Genomic DNA, 8,823 nt, shown 5'->3' on the forward strand with positions numbered 1-8,823 from the left:
ACGCCAATGTCTGTCTCAAGTCTGTGGGACCGGACTACATGGTTTGTGCTGCCGTGAGGACGCCTCAACGCAAGGAGGAGGGGCTTGCCTTGAGGCTTGGTGATTTCGAGCTGGTGCGCTTGGAGGAGCTGGTTGCTTTTGCAGAGGCAGCACCCTGATGAGCGTTTCTCTCCTTGTGGCTATTTTCGGGTCGCAGTACTTGCTGGACTGGGTGGGCTGCTGCTCAGGCTGGCTGATGCCTGAGGGGGATGGCTTCGCCAGGGCAGGCCACAAACGATCGCGTAGCACAATGACAACAAGCACAGAAGCACCAGGCGAGTTCGCCCCTGGCAACCGCGCACTTTCCATATAACCACGTCCACGTTTTGCCCTATTGTCACTCCTCCTCCATTAGCCCAGTGGTTGAGCAAACAAGTTACAACCAGATGGGCACTGGTTCGAATCTCACACCCAACTTAAATTTCCTGGAGAAACCGCGGGCCTCGTGGCGGTTTCCGTACCCAGGGTCCATCACCTCTCGCCCATCGGCCCCCTGACGCAGGGAGCGGATGGGCCGGGGGGGACCGGCCCTGGCGAGCGTTTTGCGGGTGCTTTCCTTCGACGCACTCCCTTAATTATCATGCATGCGCTCCAGGGTGCACTCCCATCATATATGCTAGTTTAAAAAGGGCACAGAGAGTTTGTATGGCATTCATGATGGGACTCTTCTCATCAAAATGACAGGCACAACGCTCACAGGTTCTTGCTGAAGAACTCTACAACCGTCTTGTAGCCCCTGGCATACTCCTCCTTGACGCGCTCATCCTCGAGGTCGGCGCGGGCGGCCATCCAGCCGTGAATCTGGTCCTTGAAGGTCTCGACGTGCTTGGTCACCTGCAGGGCCTCCGCAAACTTGCCGACGGCCTCGTCGGGCTCCTCCTTGGAGGCGAGCAGGATGAAGGGCACCTTGACGCCCTTGGCGTCCTCGGGGTCGACCATGGCGGGGTGGATGGAGGCGGCTGCCTTGAAGGGGTTCTCGTCTCCCGAGGTGACGAGCGTCGCGACCTTGCCACCCCAGCAGTACTGCGCGTCGTCGTCGTTAGCATTGCCACGAGAAAAAAAAGTCCAGGCAAAGGGGGGTCGAGCAGGGGCAACACGCACGCCAATGATGGCCCAGTCGGTGATCTCGGGGTACTTGTCCCTGGCGGCCCGGACGTAGCCCGGCACGAGGCCGGCAATCTTGGGCGGCGGGTACTGGCCGAAGAAGGCGCCGAGGTTCTTCTGCTTCTCCTCCGTGTCGGGGGGGTACCACTCGATGGGGCAGGGGTTGCCGCCGAACCAGTCGGGGATGAGGACGCGGTGCTTCTGGTCGCCGCTCGTCGCGAGAATGTCGGCGCCCTGCAGGGACTGGGGGAAGTAGCCAAAGATGTCGTAGATGAAGAGGATGCCCTTCTTGGCGTCGGAGGGCCCTGTGGCGTCTGTGGAGCAGGGTCAGCGGGGGATGGCCGGCAGAGGACGGCCGGCGGAGGACGGCAGGTCACGTACACGTCTTGATGTCGTTGACCTGTTCGTAGGAGCCCTTGGCATCGTAGCCCTTGGAGATGACGGGCGGGATGTTGCAGCAGGCCTCATTGTGGCCGTGCTGCGCAGGCATTGTCGTCATGATGGCGGTGGTGGTCGACGTCTGGAGCTTGGGGGTGCTGGGTGTATATAGAGCGGATGCCGATTTATTTTTCTCCTTCTTGATCGTAGGTGCAATCAGGTGGAGAGCGGCTGCAAGTGAAGATGAGATGAAGAAGAGAAGAAAAGAAGTCCCATTGTCTGGCAACTGCCGGGTTGATCGTGTCGTCACCGCGACCCCTCAGTGTCAGAGGGGGTCTAGTGCGGGGGAAGCTCTGGGCCCCGCCTCGCTGTTGGGCAGCCCTGGCAGCGTACTTGCGTACCTACCAGGTACCTATCTAGGCACCTAGCAAGCTATGCCGTGGGTAGGTACCTACGGATAGACCGGGCAAGGGACCTTATGAATATCCAAATAGAGTTTCTCTGGCCAGACTCAGACAGATGGCCGTATCAGAATATCGATCTCCGTGTCTTTCTGTCACATCTCTGGCCAACGATGCCACGGACAATGGGTTCGAGGCTCTCGTCTTGTGGGCTGCCAGGGACATGCCCGTTGTTGTGCCCTGTGTGCCCTGTGTGCCCTGTGTGCCCTGTGTGCCCTGTGTGCCCTGTGTGCCCTGTGTGCCCTGTGTGCCCTGTGTTCCCTGTTGTCCCCCCTAACGGCCCGCTAAGAGGTCTTGCCTTGGTGCCTTGGTGCCCCGAACGCCAGCAGCCCCACCAGAGCTCGACTAGGTATCATCCCAAGTCATCAACCCCTCCGGATCCTGCTTCCAACAGTACCCTGCCCTCCCAGTAAACACTACAGCATCCAAGCCCAAGACAAAAGACTCCATCAAACGTCAGTCATCAAATATCGTACCCCGTCCGCCGCATATCCGCCACGGCCTTGTTCACGACCATGCCGTCCGTCGGGAACGCCAATTGCGCCGCCGCCTCGTCGACCTTGCACCAAACGTTCTCGAACAGCCCCGCGTCCTCGCCCATGAGCGGCTCAGGCAGAGCGCTCTCGTCGGCCGAGGCAGCGTAGTAGAAGACCATCTTCAACGCCCCCGTCGCCGCGTCGGCCCAATGGCAGCACGCCACCGCTTCGTAATGGTCGACCCCCTCTGTCAGCCCTTGCCGGACGGGCCCCTCAGCATCTGACTCGACGGCCTGCAAATCGACATGTGCGCCGCGTGCCCGCCGCTGCATCGCCTGCATCGCTTGCATGTGCTGCGCCTCGTGCATCTCCTGAAGCTCCTGCTGCTGCTGCTGCTGCTCCTGCTGCTGCTCCTGCTGCTGCTGCTGCCCCTCGAGCGCCCCCTCCCCGGGCGTCGCCCTCGTGCCGCACCGCACCGCCAGCGGCGTCACCCGGACACCCGTCTCCTCGAGCGTCTCCCGCACCGCGCACGCCAGCAGCGACTCCTCGCCCATGTTCTTGCGCCCTTTGGGCAGCTGGAAGAGGCCCTGCCGCTTGTTGTACACGAGCAGCACCCGCCGCGTCCTGAGGTCCACCGTCACCGTGCCCGCCCCGACCGTGAACCCGTGCGACGGCAAGAACACACGTGGCTGCCGGAGCGCTGCCTCGCCCAGCGCCGTCGGCTGGTGCTGCCGCGCTGTCCTCGTTGGGCCTCCTTCTCCCGCTGCTGCTGCCGCCGCCGCTGCTGCTGTTGCTGGCCATGGCGAGCCGCTAGGTGACGGCGAGGTTTGGGGGGTCGGTGGCCGCCGGCCGTGCTGGTGGTCATGGTCGCAGCCAAACATGCTCGGCATACCAAGACGATGAACGGGGACGATGGCGGCAGGATAACTGGTTCGTTGGCTGGGGCGCCAGACTCGGGGTTCATTGGGTGTGGCCGATGCTCCAGGTCGACGACACGGCGGTTTCGCTTGGCGTCGCCTGATCGAGCCTTCTCTAATAAGAATACAAAGCCAGAGAAAAGTAAAAGGAGGAGGAAACCTAAAGTTGAGAAGGCAATTCAAGTCCAAGGCGAGCCTTTTAAAAAAAGGGACAGAGGCTGCTGCCCTGAGCAGATTTGTGAACAAGAACCGCCCCTTGCCGCCTTACCACCCCCCTTGAGGTGGACTGATATATCACTTCTCAAAGATGCTAGACTCTTGTTTCTAGGCTTGCCTGCCATTCTCCTCCCCTAGTCCGACCCCTCGCTAGCGCCTTCTTTTCCTGTCTCCTCTCCTCTATCTTGGTCTCGATTGTTGCCTTTGTCCCGATCTGGACCGCATTATCCGGACTTGACCGACAAGGTTTCATGGCCAACAAGCCAAGTCGTACGCTGTCCTGCTCACGCGGGCTTCCCAGGGGATCCCCCGAACCAGATGGGCAACATTACGCCTCTGCCAGATCAGATCAGCCGGCTGACCAACAGCGAGCGGCAGCAGCGCCCAGGATCAGGCTTATCTCGCCAACCCTAGGACCCAAGGGACCCCAGGAGCGCTCAGCACAGCGCACAGCGCACAGCGCACAGCGCATACATGTACATCCTCTTGTCAAACCCCCACGTCAGCTTCAAGTGTCCGTTTCGGTGAATACAAGGGTGACCGGCCGTCTGCTCCAGTCTGGTGCTGCCGTGTCGTGCCATGATGCGACGATGATCTCTCCCCTCCATTTCTTACCACACCACGTGGTCAGCTCAGCAGGAAGATGATATTGGCTCTCCCCAGCCAGGCTGCGGTTTCAGGGAAACAGGGTTCCTCCAATTCGTCGAGGGTTGTGAGCCTGACCTTGGTCCGCGACAGGGCGCCGCGGCGAATCAGCTGCCGTGGGCCAGCCCAGCCGACCCGGCAGAGCGCGGTTCCTCCTGCTGTCGCTTGTCACGGTCACCGAGCTCGGCCCTGGGGAAAGGGGGGGCCCGCATCCCTATCACCGAGGCGGCACATGACAAGCTGCGTACGCGGGGCACAGGCCGCCCGTGCGGGGTTGGGTCGTGACGGCTCACAATCGATCGTGGGGATCGCCATCTTGTCTTGAAGCAACACAATGCGCGCTGTTCGTCTTGTCACGTTTTGCGCAGGTGAAGACAGGGTCATTGGTTTGCACGAGCCAACAAGAGCGGCAGCAATACATTGGATTTGTTGAATTTGGTACCCGACGCTTGTCTACATCCTGAACACGCCAAATTTCGTCTCGCCCGCCTTGACCTCGTTCCGACCCGTCATGGCCGCGCGCAGGCCCAGTCCGAGGTACCTCCTCGTGTCCTGTGGCGGGATAATGCCGTCGTCCTGTGTCTGTCAGTGGATGTTCGTTGCATGGTAGAGGTGGAGAGGCAGAAGAGAGAGAGAAGAAGAAAAGAGAAAAAAAAAAAAAGAAAGAGGAACGCACCCATAACCTCGCCGACGAAAACGTGGCATCGCTCTCCTTCTCTATCCTGTCCTTCAGGGCGGGATCGGCCTTGCCGACCGTCTCCATGACCGAGTTGAGCTGCTCGCTGCCCATGACGCCGATGCGGGCGTTGGGCCACATCCACAGGAAGCGGGGCGAGTAGGCGCGGCCGCACATGCCGTAGTTGCCGGCGCCATAGCTGCCGCCCACGACGACGGTGAACTTGGGCACGTCGGCGCAGGCGACGGCGGTGACGAGCTTGGCGCCGTGCTTGGCGATGCCGCCGCGCTCGGCCTCGGAGCCGACCATGAAGCCCGAGATGTTCTGCAGGAAGACGAGGGGGATGCCGCGCTGGGTGCAGAGCTCGACAAAGTGGGCGCCCTTTTGGGACGACTCGGCAAAGAGGATGCCGTCGTTGGCGACGATGCCGACCTTGTAGCCGTGGATCTGGGCGAAGCCCGTGACGAGCGTCGTGCCGTAGTCGCGCTTGAACTCGGCAAACTCGGAGCCGTCGACGATGCGCGCAATGACCTCGCGGATCGGCAGCGGCTTGCGCAGGTTGGTGCTCGCGATGCCGAGGAGCTCGGCGGGCGGGTGGACGGGCTCGGCGTAGGCGGCGGCCGGGGCCGGGGTCGCGGGGCTGCGGGCGGGCCAGTTGAGGTTGCTGATGCTGCGGCGCGCGAGGGTGATGGCGTGGGCGTCGTCGACGGCGAGGTAGTCGGTGACGCCCGAGACGGACGAGTGCAGGCGGCCGCCGCCGAGGTCCTCGGCCGAGATGACCTCGCCGGTGGCGGCCTTGACGAGGGGCGGGCCGGCGAGGAAGATGTGGCCCTGGTTCTCGACGATGATGCTCTCGTCGCTCATGGCGGGCACGTAGGCGCCGCCGGCGGTGCAGGGCCCCATGACGACGGAGATCTGGGGGATGCCCTGGGCGCTCATGCGGGCCTGGTTGTAGAAGATGCGGCCAAAGTGGTCGCGGTCGGGGAAGACGTCGGCCTGGTGGGGCAGGTTGGCGCCGCCGCTGTCGACGAGGTAGATGCACGGCAGCTTGTTCTCCTGGGCGACGGCCTGGGCGCGCAGGTGCTTCTTGACGGTGATGGGGTAGTAGGTGCCGCCCTTGACGGTGCTGTCGTTGGCGACGATGACGCAGGTGACGCCCTCGACGACGCCGACGCCCGTGATGATGCCGGCCGCCGGCACGTCGGCCTCGGGGTACAGCTCGTGGCCGGCGAGGGGCGAGAGCTCGAGAAAGGTGGTGCCGGGGTCGATGAGGGCCGTGACGCGGTCGCGCGGCAGCATCTTGTTGCGCGCGAGGTGCTTCTCGCGGGCCTTGTCGGAGCCGCCGCGGTGGATGCGCGTCGTCAGGGTCTGCATGCGGGCCATGACCTCGGCCATGCCCTGCTCGTTCTCCTTGAACTCATCCGAGGACGGGTCGACGTTGGTCTGGACGAGGGAGATGGCGCTGGCTTGGTGGGGTGGTGTAAACGTCGCGACGCCGCGGGTCTGAGTCTGTGTCTGCGTCTGCGTCTGCGTCCGTGTCGAGGAAACGCTGCTGCTCGTCGATGATCGTGAGCAAGGGCGGAGGCGGGGCTGGAGGGTGTGGAGGCGGGCGGCGGCCGTCGGGGAGGCGCTCGACCGGGTCAATTGGCGAGAGAGCACGAGGAGGTCTCTCGAGGAGCGTGAGGCCGACATGGTGAGTGTGTGTGTGGTGTGACAGAGTGTGGCAGAAGTAAGCAGCCAGAGTCAATTGAAGGACGACGTGCTGCTTTCTGAAGCGGAGAGAGAGAAGGCGGATGCAGTCTGTCTTTGCATTTGATGAATTGGATGAATTGGGATATGCTCAAGGTCCAGCCGAATGCCGCTTGGAGACGGGATAAGGAACACACCCAGAGCATGACGTCCCGTGGAGTTCGGGAAGGGGGGGGGTTCACCCAGCCTCGGCCCGTCGATATCCGTGCTGGGCCGCGCTTTCCTGCTCGGCCTGGCCACGCAACCGCGCCTTCTTCATATTGCTGCTGGCTGGTCGGACCTGCCTGCGATCGACTGCGACTGCGACTGTGACTGCCTCTGTTGACCTGACACAACTTCTTTTTCAATTGCATCTCCATTGCATCTGATTGTATCAATCTCATTGCATCTGGTTGTATCAATCTCATTGCATCTAATTGTATCAATTTCATTGCATCAATCTTCAAGCAAAAACAGTAGTGCCCTGCATCCCAACACAACACCATGTCGTCTGCCAGGTTACTGCGTTCCCTGGCGAAGCCCGCCCGCCAGCTCCGCCCCCGCATCTCTACACCCGCCACCTCCTCCTCCGTCCTTCCCCAGATCCAGACGAGGCATCACTCGCAAAAACACCCCCAGGGCTTCGAGCCCCCGACCGAGGCCGACCTCGCCGAGCTGCGCGAGCGCGTGCAGGACTTCACGCGCCGCGAAATGACCGAGGAGGTCGCCGCCCGCACAGACAAGACCAACGCCTTCCCCAACGACATGTGGCCCAAGCTGGGCGAGGCCGGCTTCCTGGGCATCACGGCCGACGAGCAGGTCGGTGGCCTCGCCATGGGCTACCAGGCCCACTGCGTCGTCATGGAGGAGCTGTCGCGCGCCTCGGGCTCCATCGGCCTCAGCTACGCCGCCCACTCCCAGCTCTGCGTCAACCAGCTGCAGCTCAACGGCAACCCCGAGCAGAAGAAGAAGTACCTGCCCGGCCTCATTGCCGGCACGAGCATCGGCGCCCTCGCCATGTCCGAGTCGGGCGCCGGCAGCGACGTCGTCAGCATGCGCACGACGGCCAAAAAGGTCGACGGCGGCTACCTCATCAACGGCAGCAAGATGTGGATCACAAACGGGCCCGACGCCGACGTCATTGTCGTCTACGCCAAAACCGAGCCCGACGCCGGCTCCAAGGGCATCACCGCCTTCATCGTCGAGACCAAGACGTCCGACGGCTTCAGCTGCCAGCGCAAGCTCGACAAGATGGGCATGCGCGGCAGCAACACGGGCGAGCTCAGCTTTGACGCCGTCTTCGTGCCCGACGACCGCGTCCTCGGCAAACTCAACGGCGGCGTGCGCGTGCTCATGGAGGGCCTCGATCTCGAGCGCCTCGTTCTGTCCGCCGGTCCCCTCGGCATCATGCAGGCCGCCCTCGACGTGACCCTGCCCTTCGCCCACCAGCGCAAGCAGTTCGGACAGCCCATCGCCCACAACCAGCTCGTCCAGGGCAAGCTGGCCGACATGTACACGAAGCTGCAGGCCTCGCGCGCCTACACCTACGCCACGGCCCGCACCGTCGACGAGGCTGGCACCATCCGCACCCAGGACTGCGCCGGCGCCATTCTGTACGCTGCCGAGCGCGCCACCGAGTGCACGCTCGACTGCATCCAGCTGCTCGGTGGCATGGGTTACGTCGAGGAGATGCCGGCGTCGCGGCTGTTGAGAGAGTACGTTTTTTTCATCTTTTTTTTTTTTTTTTTTTTTTGGCTTGTTCCTTTTCAGAACCCTCAACTATTGTCCCCCTTTCAACCTGACTGACTAAACGCGCAGTGCGAAATTGTACGAGATCGGAGCCGGCACATCAGAGATCCGCCGCATGGTCATCGGGCGGGCATTCAACAAGGAGTACGCCCACCTCGGGGCGTAACCATCTGTGACGGCGCGGGCATGGCATGTTGGGGATCCACGAATGGTCGATGAAGGGGAACGAAATGGCGCACAAGGCACGTAGTAGCGACGCAAGGTAGCGTCGAAATGGGATTTTCTTTCTCTCTCTGTCATGGCGGAGTACAGCATCTGCCAATAGCATGCTACAATAGGGGGTCCCCAAAAGACAAATGGCAGACACGGCACCCGGGAATCTGGTCCTTGGGTCGGGTTGGTTGAGTACGGGTTTCCTCAAGTGCGAGCTTACA

The 8,823-nt window shown here is 62.2% G+C and overlaps 6 protein-coding genes across 6 annotated transcripts in view; 2 read left to right on the forward strand and 4 right to left on the reverse strand.

Moving 5' to 3' along the window:
- VDAG_01918 (phosphopantetheinyl transferase) overlaps nt 1–158 on the forward strand; it is a gene marked incomplete at both ends in the record, with an annotated part of 1,112 nt that extends 954 nt beyond the window's left edge. The window contains one exon of the mRNA XM_009657947.1: nt 59–158. Coding sequence (XP_009656242.1) covers nt 59–158 — 100 coding nt within the window. The remainder of the gene's footprint in view (nt 1–58) is intronic.
- Nucleotides 159–732: 574 nt separating this feature from the next.
- Nucleotides 733–1,642, reverse strand: VDAG_01919 (dienelactone hydrolase family protein; the record flags this gene model as incomplete). Its single annotated transcript, XM_009657948.1, has 3 exons — nt 733–1,062; nt 1,141–1,457; nt 1,525–1,642. The coding sequence occupies 3 exons, from the start codon at nt 1,640–1,642 to the stop codon at nt 733–735; spliced, it is 765 nt and encodes a 254-aa protein (XP_009656243.1).
- Nucleotides 1,643–2,445: 803 nt separating this feature from the next.
- Nucleotides 2,446–3,012, reverse strand: VDAG_01920 (uncharacterized protein; the record flags this gene model as incomplete). The annotated part of the gene is made up of 1 exon (XM_009657949.1): nt 2,446–3,012. The coding sequence occupies one exon, from the start codon at nt 3,010–3,012 to the stop codon at nt 2,446–2,448; it is 567 nt and encodes a 188-aa protein (XP_009656244.1).
- Nucleotides 3,013–4,689: 1,677 nt separating this feature from the next.
- On the reverse strand, nt 4,690–6,604 carry VDAG_01921 (methylcrotonoyl-CoA carboxylase beta chain; the record flags this gene model as incomplete). The annotated part of the gene is made up of 2 exons (XM_009657950.1): nt 4,690–4,812; nt 4,913–6,604. The coding sequence occupies 2 exons, from the start codon at nt 6,602–6,604 to the stop codon at nt 4,690–4,692; spliced, it is 1,815 nt and encodes a 604-aa protein (XP_009656245.1).
- Nucleotides 6,605–7,144: 540 nt separating this feature from the next.
- On the forward strand, nt 7,145–8,555 carry VDAG_01922 (isovaleryl-CoA dehydrogenase; the record flags this gene model as incomplete). The annotated part of the gene is made up of 2 exons (XM_009657951.1): nt 7,145–8,355; nt 8,459–8,555. The coding sequence occupies 2 exons, from the start codon at nt 7,145–7,147 to the stop codon at nt 8,553–8,555; spliced, it is 1,308 nt and encodes a 435-aa protein (XP_009656246.1).
- A 130-nt stretch (nt 8,556–8,685) lies between these two features.
- The window catches only part of VDAG_01923 (uncharacterized protein), a gene marked incomplete at both ends in the record, with an annotated part of 2,661 nt that continues 2,523 nt past the window's right edge, over nt 8,686–8,823 (reverse strand). Inside the window, one exon of the mRNA XM_009657952.1 lies at nt 8,686–8,718. Within this exon, the coding sequence (XP_009656247.1) occupies nt 8,686–8,718 (33 nt within the window). The remainder of the gene's footprint in view (nt 8,719–8,823) is intronic.

This window comes from Verticillium dahliae, genomic scaffold (assembly GCF_000150675.1).
Source record: "Verticillium dahliae VdLs.17 supercont1.3 genomic scaffold, whole genome shotgun sequence".
Taxonomy (NCBI): domain Eukaryota; kingdom Fungi; phylum Ascomycota; class Sordariomycetes; order Glomerellales; family Plectosphaerellaceae; genus Verticillium; species Verticillium dahliae.